Source organism: Trichoplax adhaerens, genomic scaffold (genome assembly GCF_000150275.1).
Source record: "Trichoplax adhaerens TRIADscaffold_18 genomic scaffold, whole genome shotgun sequence".
NCBI classification, from domain to species: Eukaryota; Metazoa; Placozoa; class Uniplacotomia; order Trichoplacea; family Trichoplacidae; genus Trichoplax; species Trichoplax adhaerens.
Window position 1 is genome coordinate 1,154,224 of NW_002060960.1, and position 23,462 is coordinate 1,177,685.

Genomic DNA, 23,462 nt, shown 5'->3' on the forward strand with positions numbered 1-23,462 from the left:
AGTTAACCAGACATGACTACATTAATTAAACTGATTTCTCTATAATTCTAACAACAATATCCTAAATTAATGCTATAAACACAAAAGATAGAATATACTATGATTAAAAACTGTATATCTTTTTTGCTATATGATGAAATCTAAACGAGTTTTCACACAATATTATATACATCTTTACTATTTTCGATCGTCAAATCTTTTATTATACATGCTATACTATGAGTATTTAACTAAATGTAAATGTGATAATATACAGTAAGAAAAAAATACAGTACGTACAATAGTCTATTTAATAATGTCATTGTATATTTAATATACCAATACAACGATACTTACCTCCTGCAATATTCGTATGATGTGTATGATTGATATGGAATTATGCGATGATAGAATAATAGAGTTTATATAGTATTGACGTATAGTAAGACACAAGTAGAGAAGAGTAGAGTAGTAATGGTAATTTGTATTGAATGACGATTGAATGGCGATTTAGTGTATAAGCATTGCAGTGTATTGGTGGTTTTAGTATACGTATATCCGTATAATAACCATACGATAATCATTCCATTCGATCATTGCATATATGTACATATCCATTCCATAGTAAATCGCATTGTCGATCCCATAGTAAATCCAATAACATTAAACATGCTATACTACAACTTATTATAATTATCGTACAAGTATTATTCTAATCATACACAATAACAAATATACAGTACGTACAATAGTCTATTTAATAATGTCATTGTATATTTGATATACAATTATATTAATACTTACAATCTGTACAATTGATATAGAATTATACGATGATAGAATAATAGAATTTATATAGTATTGACGTATAGTAAGAGTGAGATAGAAGAGTAGAGTAGTAATGATAATTTGTATTGCATGGCGATTTAGTGTATAAGCATTGCAGTGTATTGGTGGTTTTAGTATACGTATATCCGTATAATAACAATACGATAATCATCGCAGTCGATCATTGCATATATGTACATATCCGTTCCATAGTAAATCGCATTGCCGATCCCATAAAATAATCCAAGTTAATACACTAAAATAATATTAATCCTCATACAGCAAACATGCTATGCTACAACTTACTATAATTATCGTAGAAGTATTATTGGGATCATACATACTGACAAATATATAGCCCGTACAATAGTCTATTTAATAATATCATTGTGTATTTTATACACCAATACAACGATACTTACAATCTGTATGATTAAAAAAAAATAATGTGATTATAAAAAAATAAAGTTTATACAACATTGACGTATAGTAAAAGAGAAGTAGAGAAGAGTAGAGTAGTAATGGTAATTTGTATTGAATGACGATTGCATGGCGATTAAGTGTATAAGCATTGCAGTGTATTGTTAGTTTTAGTATATGTATATCCGTACAGTAACAATGAAAAATCATTGCATTCCATCATAGCATACATGTACATTTCCATTCCACAGTAAATCGTATTGTCGATTTCATAGTAAATCCAACAGTAAACCATATATGTTTGTTAATAAAACAAAATAAAACAATCCAAGTTAATATACTAAAATAATATTAATCCTTCTACATTAAACATACTATACTACAATTTATTATAACTATCGTACAAGTAATATTGTAATCATACACAATAACAAATATACAGTACGTACAATAGTCTATTTATTGATATCATTGTGTATTTAATATACGAATACAACGATACCTACCCCCTGCAATATTCGTATGATGTGTATGATTGATATGGAAATATTCGATAATAGAATAATAGAGTTTATACATTATTGACGTACAGTAAGATAAAAGTAGAGTAATAAAGGTACATTGTAATCAATGGCGATTTAGTGCATTAGTAGTTTAAGTATACGTATATCCGTATATTAACCATACGATATTATTGAATTCGATCATTACATATATGTACATATCCGTTCCATAGTAAATCCAGTAGTAAACCATATATGTATATTAAAACAATAACATAAAATAATCACAATTAATACACTAAAATAATATTAATCCTCCTACATTAAACATGCTATACTACAACTTATTATAATTATCGTACAAGTATTATTCTAATCATACACAATAACAAATATACAGTAAGTACAATAGCCTACGTAATAATATAATTGCATATTTAATATGCGAATTAACAATACTTACGCCCTGTAATATTCGTATGATGTGTATGATTGATATGGAATTATGCGACGATAGAATAATAGAGTTTATATAGTATTGACGTATAATAAGACAAAAGTAGAGAAGAGTAGAGTAGTAATGGTAATTTGTATTGAATGACGATTGAATGGCGATTTAGTGTATAAGCATTGAGGTGTATTGGTAGTTTTAGTATACGTATATTCATATAATAACCATACGATAATCATTCCATTCGATCATTGTATATATGTACATACCCGTTCCATAGTAAATCGCATTGTCGATCCCATAGTAAATCCAATAATAAACCATATATGTATATTAATATAATAACGTAAGAAAATTCATATTAATACGCAAAAGTAATATTAATCCTCCAACATTAAACATGCTATACTTCAATTATAATTACCGTACAAATAATATTGTAATCATAAACAATAATACATAAACAGTATGTAAAACAGTCTATTTGATAATAATAAATATACAGTACGTACAATAGCCTATTAAATACTGTCATTCTATATTTAATATACCAATATAGCGATACTTACGCCCTGTAATATTCGTACAATGTGTAAGATTGATATGGAATTATGCGATGATAGAATAAAAGAGTTTATATAGTATTGACGTATAGTAAGACACAAGTAGAGAAGAGTAGAGTAGTAATGGTTGATTGTAGTAAATGACGATTGAACGGCGTTTTAGTGTATTGGTGATTTTAGTATACGTATATTCGTAAAATAACCATACGATAATCATTCCATTCGATCATTGCATATATGTACATATCCATTCCATAGTAAATCGAATTGTCGATCCCATAGTAAATCCAGTAGTAAACCATAGATGTATAATAACATAAAATAATCATAATTAAAAATAAAATAATATTAATCCTCCTACATTAAACATGCTATACTATAATTATAAGTATCGTACAAGTATTATTGTAATCATACACAATAAAAAATATACAGTACGTACAATAGTCTATTTAATAATGTCATTGTATATTTAATATACCAATATAACGATACTTACGATCTGTTGATTAATATGGAATTATGCGACGATAGAATAATACAGTTTATATAGTATTGACGTATAGTAAGAAAGAAGTGGAAAAGAGAACAGTAGTAATGGTAAATTGTATTGAATGACGATTGAATGGCGATTTAGTGTATAAGCATTGCAGTGTATTGGTGGTTTAGTATACGCATATCCGTATAATAACCATACGATAATCATTCCATTCGATCATTGCATATATGTACATATCCATTACATAGTTAGTCACATTGTCGATCCCATAGTAAATCCAGTAGTAAACCATATATGTATGTAAATACAATAACATAAAATAATCATAATTTATACACTAAAATAATATTAATCTTCTAATATTAAACATGCTGTACTACAACTTATTATGATTATCGTACAAGTATAATTGTAATCATACACAATAACAAATGTACAGTACGTACAATAGTCTATTTAATAATGTCATAGTATATTTAATATGCGAATAAAATAATACTTACAATCTGTATTAATCATACGGAATAATGCAATGATAGAATAATACAGTTTATATAGTATTGACGTATAGTATGACACAAGTAGAGAAGAGTAGGGTAGTAATGGTTATTTATATTGAATAACGATGGAATGGCGATTTAGTGTATAAGCATTGCAGTGTATTGGTGGTTTTAGTATACGTATATCCGTATAATAACCATACGATAATCATTCCATTTGATCATTGCATATATGTACATATCCATTCCATAGTAAATCGCATTGTCGATCCCATAGTAAATCCAATAGTAAACCATATATGTATAAAAATACGATAACATAAATAATTCATGTTAATGCGCAAAAGTAATATTAATCCTCGTACATTAAACATACTATACTGCAATTATAATTATCATACAAGTATTATTCTAATCATACACAATAACAAATATACAGTACGTACAATAGTCTATTTAATAATGTCATTGTATATTTATTATACCAATACAACGATACTTACAGTCTGTAATATTCGTATGATGTGTATGATTGATATGGAATTATGCGATGATAGAATAATACAGTTTATATAGTATTGACGTATAGTAAGACACAAGTAGAGAAGAGTAGAGTAGTAATGGTAATTTGTATTGAATGACGATTGAATGGCGATTTAGTGTATAAGCATTGCAGTGTATTGGTAGTTTTAGTATACGTATATCCGTATAATAACCATACGATAATCATTCCATTCGATCATTGCATATATGTACATATCCATTCCATAGGAAATAGGATTGTCGTTCCAATAGAAAATCATATATATATCAATCAAATCATATAGATTATTTTATTAAACAGAGTAAATGTAATAATGAACGAAAGTAATAATTATTTTACAATTTGCTGTTTGTAACTGTACCCGGATCATTGGCCGCATCATGTAAAATCCAACCGAATTTTTGTACTTTAAGATCTGGTTGCAAACATAATAAATTGCAAAAGGAAGTCATGTTCGTTTTATCTTTTTTCTTGGACTTTAACAAACTGCACAGTGTTCTGTTTTTTTGTTGTCGAGATGACTTTGAATTGATTAATTTGTACTCCTCCTCTGATATTAAATTCTCATTCTTGATATCAGTTAACAACTCTTCTATAGGTAAATGATCGCAGAGATGATTTTCATAAATTCGTAAAGCGTTGTCAATATAATTCCATCCTTCCATTATTTCCAATCAGCCTGTGTGGAGCGTCAATAATATGGCTATATTTAGTTTTAGCTGTTTCGGTTTTTCATTTTTCTCTAACACAGTATTACGTGCAGTAGACAATACTGTAGCAGTGATAAGCTATCACATCACTTTCAATACAATCCTATCACTCGATTTCATTTCTACTGTAATGTATAAGTAACAACAGATTGTTGTACTCCATCTTGACTTTAACGACTTCAATTTATAGTTTAGTAGTCAAACATAGACTCATTGTCGGTATACAAGAAGGATTTACAACGTTGCAACATGGAATAATGTGCGAGTATTTCAACATGTCATTGATATACTCGTAAAGCGATTGTTGATGTATTGTAATAGTCAGTTATAGTCTATTTTTCATCGTCCAAGTAGGAGTTTATTCTCTCTTGTACACGGTATAAAGTTACTGAACCTCTGACAGGTCTATCAAATGGTAATACTATCTATTAAATGAGCACATTATCGTAAACCGTCAGCAAAGCGACGGGAGTTTGTACTAGTCAGATATTAACTGTCTTGGTACAGCTAATTTCTACAGTATATTAGGTATTAATTGTCTTACTACAGTTCATTTACCTCTCTATTGTTGTCAAGATGAAATGTTATGTTGTTTTGTATGTGTACGTATTCCACCCACCCACCCATCCTAGAAACGAGCAGCGCGGGGGTATTTATACTACTGTTAGATGACTGTGATTATGGGTTCATTTCAATAGGTCAGTATAAGATTTTTGCAGTACTTTTTAGCTCTAAGGTAGTCATTTCTGCAGAGTACTGATTATTAAAATAGTATTCGTTATGTCGGTAAGGGTGGCCACTGGGCCTTTCAAGTTTGATTTGATGTAATATTCTGATGAAAATTGAATAAACATACAATCTTTATAGAGTTTTCTACGCAGCCATTTTGATTGTTACATTTTCTTATAACGGTTGCTATCGATAGAGCAAGCTTTGCTTGCATACTCAAGCGATCCTTAGAGTCATTATAATGATTGGTACAGAATTGACCACAGTACTAAGGACATTGTACCGCACTGTAGATATCTTACAGTACCTGCTAATCTTAACTTGGTATGTCCATCACCATACATTAGTTATCATAATGTGCTTTGGACCATTAACTATTCTTAATATAGCATTTCATCCGTGAATGCATTATTGAAAAGTAGTATTCTACAAGCATTGCTGTGAATATAGTAATGCCTGGCTATTACCGGAATATAGGTAATACTATCTGTTAATTATTAACAAATAAGTACATTATCGTAAACCGTCAGCAAAGCGATGTGAGTTTGTACTAGTAGTCATTAAAGACACCGTGTAATGTAACTCACTGACGTTATTAACTGTAACTATATATGAGTATCATATTCATAACATAATCATTATTGACGTAAAAAGACAATCGCTACACGCAGATATTTACATCTACAGTAAAAATATTCCATGACCATGTAAAATTAGTTAATCGAATCAGCTACACAATAGTTACTTAATTCTGATTGTGGGTACCGAACTAATTAGGCATTGTTCGAAAATAGTTTTAAAGTATACCGTACAAACATGACATCGTCAAAGTTTTATTATATTTCTTTCTCTCTCCGTTTATATGAACGGGGAATTCTCACTAGTAGGATGAATGGAAGAAATAGGCATCATCATTTTTAAAACTACAGGTATGGTTTGTTACTAGATGTCATCATGCAATTTCATATTACTGTATTATAAACACAAGTGAGTCAAGGACTATCAGTCAATAATAACCTGTAGCGCAGCAAGGATATTTTGCACGCAGCTTGAAGACAACACGCGTCAATTCGGTACGAGTGAAAATTGGGACAATCACCTGCATAGCCGTTACTAAATATGGATTAGACAGTAAATCTAATTTGGACAATCTGTTGATGGAGTATGTGAAGGAAATGCTCTATTCTGTACACTCATTGCTCATTCACTCAATTGATGGAGGCTAACTACCTGTAAGAGTATCATTGAGTTGAGCGATCTGTGAATGGTGTATTGATCTGATCAATGATGGGCTTATCAGACTGATTGGAGTTGATGGCCAGTGGATATCGGTGGTGATGTCACTGGTTGAAGTAGCGGATAGTCGATCAACGATGGGATGGATTCCTCTACTGGCTATTGGCTAAGCAGGAGAAAGGCTGAAAAGGAAAGGGGAAAAAACTGCAGCAAGGCCCGTCAAGATAGCGCAATCAACTGAGAGCAATGTTGGCTACGTTCTCCAAACTAACTATACGGCACGTTTCTGCAGCTGGTTGGCATGGGCATAGTAGACAGTATAGTGTACCGCGTCAGACATGCAATCCACTCGAAATGACTCAAGAATCAGCCTGCACATCATTAGTATTACAGATGATCGTCTCTACCAGTCTACCTAATGCGATTACAGTCGTGAAGAAGGACGGACATCTTGTTTAATGACTACAGTACTAGAATTGATTGACCAGGCCCTTCTCCAGTTCTCCTACTTGTTGCAATCATGTCCTTCGAGTAATTATTATTCCATTTGAAAATAGGAAAATGGAATAATAATAAATTAATATAACGTTCTCTTCTATTGCATTGGAAGCGCGACACAGTGACAGGATTACATTGATTTGGAGACGACGGTGTGCAATAGAGACCCTTAACAACCCTTACAGACTAACGGTCTCTAGTGTACTGTACAATGTTGCGTATTGGCAGTGGTTACCATATTCAGTTAGTCACTGCCGTAATAGCAGGGCGAGCTTTCTTCAACGTTTTACTTCAACTATCTTTTAAACTACTGTAAGTACCAGCATACAGTTTAGAAGGCAAGAAATGGGCCTAGTTACTTTGTTGATAGCCTGCCTGCCTGTTATCCAATACTCCGCTACGATATATGATATTTTGTTGAAGATTGCAATGATGCAGGAAAGATGCAAATTATGCTATAGAATGCAGCAACTTATTTCACCCGTTTTTTTACCCTTCAAAAATGAAAAAAAGAGTCGTTTCCTTCTAGCATAGAACCACTGATTACTTCATCATTACCTTGTTCTTACTCTCCAAACGTGATATAAACAGTAAAATTTTTATAATGTATAACTCATTGAGGTAATTAATAATGGAGTAGGGTAAAACCTAGTCAATGCAATAGCACTCTTTCACTATTTTGAATCCAACCTTGCAAGAGTCAATATATAATACAACAATTGGTTTTCATAGGTACATGATCCGTTATGATGATCATCTCCACTTACCAGGTTAATTGGAGTTGATGGCAAGTGGATATCGGTGCTGATGTTCCTAGTTGAAATAGAGAATACGATAACGGTGCTTGGAGCGTACACAATCCTCTAATCGTAGCGGATCGTTGATGAAAGATGAGATTGAGAAAAGGGATGAAGAAAACTCCAGCAAGGCCCGCCAACTGAGAAGAATGTTGCCAATGTTCTTCTGTACAGATGCTATCAGTAGTCTACAGTAGGTCATCCAAAGTGGTGTACAATACACTATGCTACACTCCACGCTAATAACGCTTGCAGTGGTTGGTGTTTTGGCGCCCAGCGACTACTGGCGAGTAGCGAGTCGGTAAATCACTTTCAGTACTAAGTAAGGGTTAGACGATCCATTTTGCCGCTGATTCGACTCTATCAATGCAAGCGTATATCATACTGCTCGAAAGCAACTTAGCAATGCGAAGAGGCGGTCCGTTTCTACGGATCGGAAGGAATATCTCAATTTTATTGGTTACTTCTTTCCATTGTGTGAATGGAAAGAAGTAACCAATAAAATTGAGTGAAAGGAAAGAAGTAACCAATGAAATTGAGATATTTCTTCCGATCCGTAGATGATCCATGCGCACCGCCTCTTCGCATAACGCCCTTCACTTAGCAGCACGTTCTCTTCCATTATTACATAGGAACTTTTGGAAGCGTGACACAGTGACAAGATTGCATTGCCTTGGAGACGATGGTGTGCAATATTGCGCATTAGCAGTGGTTACCATGGTCACTGCTTTAGTAGCAGGGTGGGTTTTCTTCAATGTTTTACTTCAAGTAAAATTGAACGACGTAAAGTACTCGTTTTCGCCTACTATAGATACCAACAGACAGTGTAGAAGGTAACAAATGGATCTAGTTACTTTGTTGATAGACTGCCGGTTATAATTGTTATCCAATATTCCGATACGAGTATCTGAACGATGTTGACTGCAAAGTTTGCAGAGAGAGTAGTTGCTTCTTAGTCTTAATCCGTTCATTCGATTGGAGAGTCAACGGATGTATCCTCTGCCATTTTCTTTCTCAGTCATCCATTTACAGATGGTCTTGCGTTGATCGCAGGCATGATTACCAATCAACAAAGTCAACTATTGCCCTATTTTGGACTCAAACTTACGCATACATTTCATATCAGCGTATAGGCATGATAGAGCGCTGATCTCATTTATCCACATCGATAACCTGACGACTTGTAATGTGAACCGCATTTTTGCACTTTACCATTCTCAAATCCAATAAAGGATAGCATTGCAACATTCCGTAATCATGCTTTGTTGTATTTAATTGTCAGCAATCGCATACTCTTGGTTTCCTTGCTAGATTAATTATAAATTACATGATACTTGAACTGAAACCAACGTATCCAAAACAAAATGCTATTTTGTTCAAGATTGTAATGATGTAGTAATCGAGATGGAAATTGTGCTATGGAATGCAGAAACTTACTTCACATGTTTTGTTTTAACGTACGCGTCTTACTTTATTTATTTGTTTAACGTACGCAGGTAAGAAATTAAAATAGAGGAGTCGTTTTCTCCTACAATAGAACCACTCACTAGCCAATGTTCCTTCTCTGAATACTGTACCATCGACAATATTCTTATCAATATTAATATCCAGTACAAAATGATATTTTCTTCAAGATCGTAATGATGTAGTCAAGATGGAAATTGTGCTATGGAATGCTATAAATTCACATGTTTTTGTTTTTTCATTAACCAATATTCCTTTTCTGATACTGTACCGTGGATATGATTGTGTTGGATAGTGATGTATTTGTACAATCATCAATTCGTTGGATACTTATGTTCTTGCCCATTTCTTTCTACATATAAATCAATCTGTTTTTATTAATCAATTGTAGGATTAAACAGATCTAGTTTACGTTCATAAATTCATTAGATACTTAGTTTCTCACCTATTTCTCTTTGCACTCTACAGGCACAATCTTTATTTTTCAAATTGTGGGATGAAACAGACCTAGTTTACGCTCATAAATTCATTGGATACCTCGAAAGACAGATCATTTGCTTCGTTTTAGACACAAATCAATACAAAATCTGCAGTATATTGACTGCTTGAATTTGACTGGGATGACAAGAAGCATCCACTCTGCTGCTCTATTTTCCACTCAATGTTAGTATACACCCTGTATATGCGCACGAGGACAGACAGGATACAACACTGGTCTCATTTATCTAGATCCATCACATGATGACTTGTACAGGAGAAGCTCTACTGACCCTTAATCCTCAATGGCTAAAACTCTGTCATAGTTTACTTTAATCTTCGATTAAGCTATCATGCTAACTTTTTGTTTAAAGATTTCTCTTATTGAACTTGAAAAGGCTACAAAATGCCCTATTCTCCTCTTCTAGAACACTTTTAACTTATTACTCCATCATTACTTTGTTATTACACTTGAATTGTGATAGAAACAGTCAATTTCTCATTCTGTAGATTGGTTACCAACTCATACAGGCAATTAATATAGTAATCAAAGACTTGGTTGATTCAATAGCACCCTTTCAATATTTTCAATCGGTACTTTGCAAGAGTTAATAATACAATGACATCAAATTTTGCCAGCTAGCTATGTACCTGCGGTTCAATATGGCAGAAAGGGTTACATTAACACGGTTTGCATGTTTATTCCATTTAGTCATTTTCATAGATGGGAAAATGTGACAGTGAATGTGGCGATCACTACCCACTTTACCCGGTGAAGGTTTAAGGGCCAATGTTTTAGAACGAGAAGAAACGTTTGTTCATTGCCCTGATCTCCACTCAAACAAAAGAAGAAAACTAGGAAAATCGTAGGGATCAGGCCAATGAGCATACGTTTCTTTTCCTTCTGAAATATTGGCCAGGTTTTAAGTCATCTTTTCAATTACTATGCTGCATGCTCATCAATTTGTACTCCATGCATCGTTGAATTGTAGTTAGCGTTCTATACTACCAACAATGAGTGCAACATTGGTTAAGTGTGCGAGATTGAGCAAATCCATTCGATGATGGATGTAAATATTGCATTAGATGATTAATTAATTAATTTACTCGCCGATTTTGCTCTTGTAAGCAAAATTTTCATATCTTTATCACGTCTTAAGATGAAAAGTAAAATTCATGATTCGATCTACAATAATGTTGTTTTCTTCGATATTTTTAAGATTCCAAATTCTATCCGCTAGTAGTCTATGGATAAAAATTCATTATAATTATCACCAGTTTGACTACGAGTAGCAATAAGAAATAAATTGTTCGACTATTACTGGCGCACGGTAGTTGATCAACTTTTCTATGGAATTCAATGCGCATCTCTACTCCATCATTGCTTATGTATTCATCAATCTACAGCTTACCTATTGATTGGATATTTTCTGTTTCCATTTGCGTCGATTATCTTGGAGACCCATTCCTCATGGCACTGAGTCCAATAATTATAAATAAAACTGCAACTAGGATAAGTATAAACCTCATTATCTATTTTATTCGTTGATAGCTATGCCGATTGCAGATCTGATCGACTACGACTGCCACTGTTACTACCGCACCATCTACTCATTAAAATGAAAATGATTCCAACAAGCAATGATGAAATTGCAAGAGAATATGTGTTGGCCAAAGATGGAGTATCAAACGTTCAACAAACTGCCCGCCTAACCAGAGTGTAGTACAATGTACTGCATAGTAGTAGATTCCACAGTGGAGTACACAGCTGAGTGAAGGATTAATTTGCTAGCTGAAAATTTTCTTATCCAATTCTTCCTTCGTTATGAGATGTTTTAAGCCTTTAGTACAATGTAATCTGCACTCTAAGTGTAGTTTAGTATAGAAGATGACAAACGCATGCTACAGACAGTAGAGTAATCGATTAATGGTGAAATCAGTTATTAGTGCTACATAAATGGCTGCAACCTTTCTCGTATTGCACTATCGAAAATCATTTCTATTCGTCAGATGGAAACAGTCTTGATGCATACGAAATTAGAAAGTGTGTTATCAAGGCTGCATGAATCCAATTTTACACTGTTGACAGCAGGATTATTTTCTATAAGCTATAGCGGTTGCGGTAAAGAATATAGACCTTACGATTCCATGCATTAAAGTAATTCACCATGACTTTAATGTGAAAATCATCCATTTGTCATAGTCCTAAATAATTTAATCTATCATACTAATCACAAGGAAACTCTTTCGTCCTAAACAGCTACGCCACAATCAATGTTAGTCTGATCGTTATTTCCTTAATTCTACGAAGATTTGAATATTTGTAGTCATACCATCGTACGAGAAATACAACTTCAAATGGATTGGTTTGTAAGTTAAAATGTAAAATTGTGCAAGTGTTTATTATCACTGCAAAGATAGATGTAGATAGCTCTCAGTAGAACTTATTTATATGATCTGTACTGACAGTGCAGGGTAGAGTAATAATGTCAAGTTAATAAGAAATTCAAGTTCTTGTCATATTATTCGCTGATTAGAATTGTAATAAGATAGTAAAACGACTTTGAAGGATAAATCTTCTACGTCATATCTTAAATAAGGAACAATATTATTAACAATCGTGCTAGTAAGTTACCGATCGTAATATTAATAACAAATGCTTTGACTATCATTTTTTCGTCCATACAAAGTTAAGTCTAATAATTATCGTTGTACTAATAATATTAGCGTTATACGTCGGTAAAATGAAGGATAAATAGATTTATTCAGTCAACACAAACTACTAAAATCAATAAAATCACAGGGAAGGAACTTTATGGACAATATTTTACTACTTGTTAGCCATAATAAATTATTCAACTGTAAAATTAATCAATTTTCTATTATATTGTATAAGGAAAATTCAATGAGCAAGATCATTCAATTAACGTTTTAGCTAAAAAATTATCATTTTAATTCATTGAATATTACGAGACTTGTATACATCAAATTGGACTGTCCGAATTTTGTACGTCTGTGGGTATGTATGTTCGCAATAGCAAGCAGCCTTTTAAATTAATGCAGATTATCGAGTGATAATTCATGCCGCAGTGCAACTATATTTCTATATCCTCAAGTAATTTCTTTTAAAACTTAAACCGAAAATAGTTGCAAGTACTAGAATATTTTTGACAGTTGAAATTATCTTATAGAATTGAGGATCGATTAGTGTATAACCTGGTTCGATTTTGATGTTAAATGGATTGATTTGATTGATAAGGCAATTTTGCATCATGAATGTATTTGTAGTGAAGTCAATTCTTAAGGGTCCACAATAAGTCAGACTAAGTGGATTTAAAAGTCGAATTAAGCTTTAATACAATAAAACTAACTGCAACTGTATTGATAACAAACTATGAACAAGAAGAACTCGCGATCTACTCGATACATACGCTTATAAAATCCTAGTGCATGACCTAGTAAGTAATGGTAGTAACATTATCACGCTTTCACGCGCTAAATACGGGCATTAAATTACCATATTTTACCGGGGTGTGATATATACCAATCACGAAATTCCAAATTTTAATAAAATAAGGGCTTTATTGGATCTTATACAAAGATTAACTACACACAGCTCTTCTCTAGCCGAATACTACTTCTAAAGACTTCTACAACGAACTAACAGAATAATCTAAAGTTGCATGCTTTTATACTTTCCGTAGCATTCGCAGCTACAATCCGCATGGCAACCTTTTACCTTTTTTTACACATAGTTAAATTATTCTTAGTAAGACTATTCTACTGCGGACCATCATTAATCCGATATGGATACGACAACAGTACTTACGTAGACATTATTCACACCAGCCAAAGTACGATGAATTAACCATATCCTAACATATGATTTACAGTTCTATTTTTACCTATAGCCTTATTAGTAACTCAACACCTTACTGTATATAGTCATCTGCACTCTAGCATAGAGTCTATACCACTACAGTCTATAGTTATGGCTACCAAATATCTCATAGGATAAATATCTACCGTACATTATTATACTAAACATGGCTAACAGTCTACAATCACAATACTAGTTACGTTACTTTCGTCCGTCTAGAATTTTGTACCAATACAAAATTCTACAAACTAACAAGCTTACAAAAGTTTTCCCGGCACGCTGGTCAAATAATCAATTATCCATTACTAGTCTAGATAATACGTCTGCATTGCCATTACTTTTACCCGGTCTATGTCTAATATTAACCTTAAACTGCGACAAAAACATAGACCAACGCATTAACCGCTGGTTATCGTTACACATATGAGCAAGCCATATTAGCGGCTTATGGTCAGTTTGTAAAACAAACACTCGACCATCTAAGTAAATGTAGAACAATTTTACAGCGTAAACAACAGCTAAACACTCTTTTTCAATTACCGTGTAATTGATTTCAGCTTGCTTCAGTTTTCGGCTAGCAAATATTACGGGCCTTTCTTCGCCTTTTTCATCCAATTGAAACAATACGGCTCCACGACCAACTTCGGAGGCGTCCGTTTGCAGGATGAATTTCTTATCCGGCTCTATAATTTTCAAAGTCGGACCACTTGCTAATTTCTCCTTTAATTTCTGGAAGCTTTCTTCACATTGTTCGGTCCATTTCACTTCATTCGGCTTTGCCTTCTTAGTCAATTCTACCAATGGCGCAGTCCATTCGGTATATTCTTTTATGAATTTCCTATAATAGCCAACAGCTCCAAGATATGAACGTACTTCTTTCTTCGTAGTTGGCGTCTTGAATTTTATTATGGCTCTAACATGTACATCTATAGGCGCTATTCGTCCATTTCCAATCGTGTGTCCCAAATATGACACAGTGTTGCTTGCGAAATTGCGCTTTTCTTCTATAACACTTAATCCAAATTGTCGCAATCGATCGAATACCAGTTCCCAGGTGCTGCAAATGTTCTTTCCAATTTGCACTATAGACGATAGTGTCATCCAAGTAGACACTAGCAACTCCCTGTAAATCTTTTAGCACTGCATTCATCAAACGCTGGAACGTAGCTGGAGCACAGTGTAATCCAAACGGCATACTAAACATGGCAAACAGTCTACAATCACAATACTAGTTACATTACACGGGGTACAAGCAACCAATCGCGTTAAACTTCGCAAGTGTTATAGCCTACTGTAGCGCATATTAGTAATTCCACGCTTAAATCAGAATTGAACTCAAATGCTATACTCACGACACGAGTATTTCAATACTGCAGAAGTATGCTTTTCCTCCTCCATTTTAGTATTTATGCATGCTAGCATTGATAATATCTGCACGATAACTCGTAGCATTGGAAAATAAAATCACTTATATTACAATGAAATTATACTGGAATTAATGTTAGATAGGGAGATTTTGAGTCAATAGAAATAAATATTGTAGGTTGCAAGCTATTCTGAATTCTTCTTTATAATCAGCTCCAAAATTACAGGTTGGGCTAATCTTTTCAATTTTCTAAATTCTATTTAGCCTAGATGCATTCCTCACAGTCTAACAGTATTGCATTCGACTACCTTAGCTACTGCGATTGCCAACTTTTATCGACTACTACTTTTATTCTCGTATCTTGACATCATCTTCGTAAACTGTAAAGTAATCTTGACAAAATATGCCTGAGTCCAACTCTTGTTAACGATTGGTTAATTTGCAATTTCATTTCATTGAATTTGTAAACTGTTTTAACTTCTTTGACACTCATGTTGGCTTACCTTATCACGATACGTAAGTACAGACCTAGCCAATTAGAAGTTATTCATTTCATTAGTACGAGATTTTAACTTAAGCCAGCCAAGTGATTTAATTCTCATCAATTTCTGTTGCATAAGACAAGATTATATCACAAACAAATCGATAGCATTCATACAAATACTGGTTTATCATTGCGATAAAATCAATCTGATGCCAATAATTTCTTAAGAAAACCTAACCCTATTTCAATTTTATAACAACCCTTCAGCCACCTGTCAATAATCACAGTTTAATCATAGCCTATTTGGTCTTAGCTAGTTTGGTCGTTTTAATTTCGTTATGAAACTTGTATTTGGTGTATCAATTGTACAAACCAATGTTATACCGTATTAAATTAGATTTGAGCGTAGTGATACTGCTTAGCATAAGTTTATCCGATTTAAAAAAATGGCATCAGCAAAGCTCTTAATTGACAACCAAGTATCTACATAACTGTACATTCGTAGACTTACTTCGCTCTACATCTAATCCTGTCTTTTTGTTTTGTAGCGAATAAAGCAGAAATGTAAGGTGACTATGGCTGCAAATCCTGTTAGAGCTGGTCAAGACAATTCATAATTTGACTAGCTTTTGAATACATTATATCGTAATTGTTATATATGGAGCAATTCCATATACAGCACACTGTAAAGTAGTATTATATATAGAATGGTTAAAAGTCGTACTGTAGGATCACGGTTTAAAATGATTAACGTTCTAATTATGTAATTATCATTTTAAGCTAATCTTACATCTGATATAGATAATCATTTAGCTAAACCATAAGTGAAGTAATTTAGCAAATGTATAAATACCTTCATAAATTTATTAATAAATGATTCTCAATTGAACCTACACCGTTTACCACGAACATAATAGTAATATTGGTTGATAATGACTTGCTAGTAAATTACAGTGTTATACAACGACGTCATACAACATCATTTTTTTTAATGTTAAGGTTTGCAGTAACCTTGATTTCGTAACAGAAACAAATATAAATGCACAACACACTGAACTGGACATACTCCTACATTACCTATATATTGCAGAGAAATTCACAATTATTCTGACTTCCTACCCGGAAATACAGACATTCATTTTTATTCCCTATACAGAAACGCTGTGCAAACTGTACTTTTGTCACGGTAGTGAATCAACCGTGATGAATGATATCTTACTTAATTTAGACATGTATATGGATCACAATAAGATAGTTATCAATTTGGATATGTGCATGAATTAATTTAAGACTTAATATAGCCGATACAGACCTGTTCCTAATACAGCTTAAATTATACTAAATATAGTATATGAATTGTCAATGGTAAATTCGATATAAATCCTGTTAATTATAAGCTAGAGAAAACATAAAGTTAATCTATAGTAATATTACAAATTCATTGGATTAGACTAGGAATAATTTAATGTATTCACGAAGTCTTATTGGTCGAAATATATCACACATCGTAAGCCGGTTTTATTGCTAGAACAGCTATTTAAATGATTGACTTTGAATATTAAATTAGACTTGTATTTTCTAGAATAAAGATATAGCTAGAAGATTCCGAAAGAGCATTTCTCAGTTATTGTTACTTATCTAGGGTAATTTAATTAGTTTAGATTAGGCAAGTTTAGTTAAGTAACAACTACCTGTACAAATTTGATTTGATTCGCTTATATCGCTCCTTACAGTATCCAAAATTATTATTGGAATGAATACTACCTACAATTGAGTAGAGCCCAAAGCAATCCGTTGGCCACATATCTTTTAAAGCAAACCATTTCGGGGAAATAGTAGAAAAAGTAGTTTTGGATAACTTTCTTCGAAACCAAGAAACGATTGAGTTTTGTAACCATGTCTAGCACCAACATTCAATACGCTCTCCAGTAACTGTTAGTAAAAATTTTAGTGCGTGTCACGATGTTCATTCTTGTTATGTGTAAATTAATTTCTAGTTGGAAGTAATAATGGACTATGACATGATTATGTTTATTATGATATTTAATTTAGCACCAACCTTCCTTGTTAGTGAGTTATTATTAATTTGAGCCTCTTAAATGATTTAGTGGTGCTGATTCTCTAGGTCTTAATTGATCGTTGATTGATTTATAATAATTAAGGTTGTTTACTATTAGATTCTACACTGTGTTATATTCTAAATTTATCTCGCATTCTGATACTAATGTAAGTAAAATTGTACAACCGGCATATTTCAACAATGCCCCATTAGTTTATGGCAAATGTGTATAGTATCTGTGGACTATTCCTTACACTCAAGTATCAGTATACAAACAAAAAATTATTGGATCAGTCATTGAATCTCCATCAAAATATGATTTATAATTTCAAGTGCTTTATTTGATCTTTCTAACTTTAACTTTCCTAAGCAAACTGACATTGTTGTAGTTACTAGGCTAAATAACTTCTATTACAATTATTAAAAGCTAAATATTTCCGTATCCATATCTAATGTCAAATGACTTGCAACATGTTGGATCTGTCATTAAAATTATTAGTAACTGTTATTAAAAACTAGAAATTTTGGTATCCATATCAAGTATCATAATACATGCGCTTTGTTAGATATATCGTTAACGTTTTAAGTTATTAATAAACTATTATTAAAAGCTAAAAACTTCGGAATCCATATCAAGAGTCAGAAAGTATACACCTTATTAGATCTGTCTTAGCATTATAAGTTATTAATAAACTATCAATAAAACTAAAAAAGTTGGTATCCATGCTAAGTGGCAGAAGACTTACTTCTTATTGAATCTATCATTAGCGTTGTAAGTTGTTAATAAACTACCATTAAAAGTTACAACTTCGGTATCTACATCAAGCGTCGAAAAACTTTCAGCTTATTGGATCTCGTGTCAATGTTGTAAAATAATAATTACCTAAGTTAAATTAGATCTCATACAGTATTAGATACTCTGTTATCTTCGATAATCTTGCTAAATAATCAGAGTACTTTGCTTAGTCCCAGATTCAGGCATTGAGCTGAACGTACTTGTAAAAACTACTATAAATATTGGATCAGAGTATCTGAGATCTATTAATTATCTAAATAATTACAACAATAAGCGTTAAAGGCTTTGGTTCAATTTCGCCTATCCAGAAGCATCCATAAATCAAAATAGCAGACTCGAGGGCGATAGTGTCAGCAAGGTACTCAAAATGGCTATCCCCACCACGGTTGCAGCATGAAATAGACCAATGCTTTATTGGTTCCGGAATTAACTAGCGTATTGAAGAACTTTTTAGTCTTTAAGACACAATAACACCATAAGGTACTCCATCAAAAAATTAAGCCTTGTTCCTATTTCATTCTTCTATATTCTATTTGGTAATCATTACCTTCCTTGGAATTAGTTACTTCAATATCATCGATTAGGATGCCGCCTGAAGACGGTGTACTTGAGCCACGCAGTTCATACACGATTTCCATCTGTATGGATAATTGAGTGAATAAAAGTATTTGCTGTAAATAAGGCGTAATTAACTCGTATCTTAAGATTTATTTTGCATGACTTACAGTAAAATCTCCGGTGGGATAGAATTGATTCGGCGAAACACCAACTTTACTCCAGCTCTCTCGAGAACTTGGAACTACAACTCCAAAATCTAAGGTGATAAATGTGCTGTTAACGTATCGATACCTGATAGCGTAGGTTCCAGTTTGAAAGCCGATAATCAAACGACGGTAATACATCTTTTTTGCAAAATCAAATGTAATAGAAATGAGTCAATTTGATGTTGGCATTGTCATAATAGCTCATAGAAATCTGTCTTAAAGAAAACAGCCCGACTTTTTGAAGCTTCCTCCACTGACTGACTATCTGAATTTCGTCGTAAAACTGGACTTCGTAGAATTGCTGTAGAAACTGTCGAATTATATGGAAATCTCTTGACATAAGCGTAATAATTATCTTTCAAGCCTAAATTTTTCATATAGTCATGAGAGTTTAAATTTTTGTAAAGTAAGCTGATCTTCAAATCATCATCTTAAATACCAGTACGGAATTACCCCAAATAAGATATTATATATCAAATACCTGCAAAAACTGGATTGTAACGCTTGTTACTGTTGCCATTATGCCAGATCCATTCTAAACTACCTGAAGATTTCCATCCGCATAATCTTTTATTAAAATTACAGTTTGTTGGTTGATTTCTTGAATCTATAATTAAAATTGCACAGTTAGTGCCTTCAGTGTCTAATCCACTGTCTTGATATGAGATTTAACAAGGACATCGACCCCACTACCAGAAAATTAAATTCAGCTGCAATATAAGGTGCTGATAAAAATAATGAGAATAAAAATCCTAACAAAAACACCATCAGTTTAGCTGATTGATATTGGAATTATAGGTACAAACCGTAAGTAGTTTGATGAGGAATACAAGAAACCGTGGCTATGTCTGAATTAAAGCATGGTTTGGTGTCACTAGTAGTTGCTAAGCATTCGCTAAGCTTAGTCTCGTATCCCCGACACTTTATCGATGTGATCAATGGAGTGGAAAAGACGGATCAGATAGAGAAACTGATAGGATAAAATGACAAACATTAAAAATTTTGTCTAATATGATTAAATTTCTTTTACCAGTTTCACATTAAGCTAGAGACTGTGTATAGAACTTATCAGAAGCTGATAACGACGCAGCATAGCCAAGTTGGCGACAAACGACATCAGCCGAAAATGCATCCCAACCATTGGTACAAATGCCACCTTCTTGATTGTTATATTTAATTTTAACAATTCCGCTTGAACCATTATTATTACTAAGCGAAAGAACGTATGGATTCTTAGCTAAGCAAAGTGTTTCAAATAAAAATAATTGCATTAGTTCTTTTTAGCTTCGTAATAGAACATTATAATTATCATTAGTTCACTATAAATGTATCCTTGAATCTTAACAATTATCGTATGAGTTCTTGTATTTTCTATGGAGCAGTTATTTTGACATACTTAGAACAGATTGTGGTTTTGGTGGATAACAGGCTAACCAACAACCTCTGGATGAAGAACCGGGTGTGGAACTAATGACGTTACAATCCGATAATGATGCAGCATTTGCAGGGCATTTAATGTCCCTGGTTGCATTACATGGTCCATTTAAGATATTCGGCGGATAATCTGCTGTACATAAGAATGATTATTACCTTACGCTTAATGACTTTCATTTCGCTAAACTATTAATATGGCATTAAAATTATTTCACGTACTCCAGGTGCTTCCATATTGACCTAAAGCCATCTGCCGGCACATCAAATTGAAAGCGTTGGCCGATATATTTCCAGATGTATTAATAGGACACAGTACGCGCCAGTTACCACCAATATAAAAGGCGATTCTACCAACGTATTGATTCGTATTGGTGTTTAGGTGAGCTAAGGCAACTGGGATTTTATCTAATTCGTTAATGTCGATAAAGTTAAAGATTCAATAAGAATTTTAATTTATACCTATTAAGTAAGATAAGTTAATTCGTTAAGATAGGATCTGGACTATATAATTCAAGTTACGCTTATAAACACTCGAATACATGATGCGATTAAAATTGTTAATATAGCAGATTCAGATATTGCTTTAGTCAAATAGATTTAATAAATGCTCAGAGTAAGGATTAAAGGTACCGTATTCTATTCATGATCAATCCGTAGTTTATAGTAGAAGAACACATATGCTTCGATTGATAGTGCTTACTTCCTAGCGTAAATGGTGGATTATCCGTAACATTATTATAGCATTGCGGGATATCACAATAATCGAAACCGCAAGTCACATTGTTAGCATGGTATTTGGTATAGCACCAAGGTCTATCTCTAGCACCATCAGGATTGCGACAACGATTTAGCGATACTTCCTCAGTGCTATCATATGAAGAGTATGGTGTAGGGCCATTCCAATTTAGGCATGTAGCTCCAGTTCTGGTTACTGTTACGTATCCCCGATAAGATTGCCCTTTACCGACATAACAAACTGTATCTGCATTTCCATGGTTTAAGAATAGAAAAAGAGGTCAGATTGCATGAGAATAACAACCCTATATTCTCATATTTAGAACATGCATAATAGCCGTTGCACTTTCAGGTGATGACAGTTCATATTTACTTTTATAAAATTCATCCTTATCTTCAAGTAGTAACTTACAACTGGTACGTGATTAAGTACTTATTGCTTTAATAAAAGATAATTTTAAAATATTCACCTAAAATAATATAATATTCCAAACTTTTATATATTTTTCTGCTAGTAATATTTAGTTTTTCTCTCATAACTGGGCAGTGGTCTCAGATTATTATCGTAGTTACTTCACAAAACTAAAAATTAATATCATCCTATTTTCGAAGCAGTCTTTAATAAATTCGCATGGTAAATACGAACAATGGCAGCTATGACTTTAAATTATAAACATTTAGATGCTAAATATTCATACGCTTGTGATCATATCGGATTAATGATTTAGCATTCACAATGGCTATTGGCGATATACGAGTATTATTCTATCAGTTACCTTCAGACCAAATAACTACTCGCTGTACAATAACTTTTTTGTATTCATATGGCTCAGTAGTATTATCAATAACTCCGCGAATCACAATCTATATGTGTGAAAAAGCATTAAACAAGAATAGTCAAAATATTTAAAATTAAAGAATGATATTGAATCCATTTTAGATTTAGGAATATATCCAACAGGATTTATCATTTAATCATTATTATATAAATATTAAAAACGGAATCTTAATGTAGTAAAAGGACTAAAAGTAGAGTCCTTTGTAGTTTTTAGTATGTAATTAGTATTATTTTACTATAGAAAATACCTAGAAAGTGATAGTGTCTTTAAGTTTTACCCTGCCAAATCATCATGTCGCCATCTTTTCTTCTTCATTATTTTGCAAGGTATTATATAGATTACTATAGAAGTAGCCCTATAGAGCAAATGCCTAATCTAAAGAAAGGGCGTTTCATCGTCTATTCAAATTGTAAAGAAATTTGACTTAGTAGCAAAACCCTATCCTTAGAGAAAGGGGATTTATAACATGACGATAAAGTACTGTAATGTAGTCTATACTCGTACAGTTACAGTACAATCTGACGCTAAAACATCAACTGTCAATACTCGCGAATACTAAGCGATACTAATGTCAGAAAAGTAGTCGTAGTAGTCATATAAATTTTTTTTGATAAGCGATTACTGTGATCTTCATAAAAAGCGAATTTTTCCGGATTTGTGTCCGATATAGTTTTCGGATTCTGGGACCGGTCGGGTTTGTGTCCGATATAATTTTCCTGTTTTGGAACCGGTCGGGTTTATTTTATGTCTGAATTATAATTTTTCTGTTTTAATTTTTGGATTTTTGTTCATGAAAAATATCGTAAGAGTTGATTTTGAGATTTGGACTTTTTGTTATGAATTTGAAACTTTGGAATTTTATGACGTGACTTGAAGTCACATTAGGAGATTTAGTGAGGAAAATGAA

The 23,462-nt window shown here is 32.8% G+C and overlaps 2 protein-coding genes across 2 annotated transcripts; both read right to left on the minus strand.

Annotated features, from left to right (window-relative positions):
- Positions 1 to 18,442: 18,442 nt before the first annotated feature.
- TRIADDRAFT_60924 (uncharacterized protein) lies at positions 18,443 to 20,067 on the minus strand (the record flags this gene model as incomplete). Its single annotated transcript, XM_002116871.1, has 5 exons — positions 18,443 to 18,467; positions 18,734 to 18,803; positions 19,331 to 19,421; positions 19,509 to 19,685; positions 20,029 to 20,067. The coding sequence occupies 5 exons, from the start codon at positions 20,065 to 20,067 to the stop codon at positions 18,443 to 18,445; spliced, it is 402 nt and encodes a 133-aa protein (XP_002116907.1).
- A 1,654-nt stretch (positions 20,068 to 21,721) lies between these two features.
- TRIADDRAFT_9202 (uncharacterized protein) lies at positions 21,722 to 21,955 on the minus strand (the record flags this gene model as incomplete). The annotated part of the gene is made up of 1 exon (XM_002116872.1): positions 21,722 to 21,955. A coding segment is annotated over one exon (234 nt), but the record flags the coding sequence as incomplete, so codon positions are not given.
- Positions 21,956 to 23,462: the final 1,507 nt, after the last annotated feature.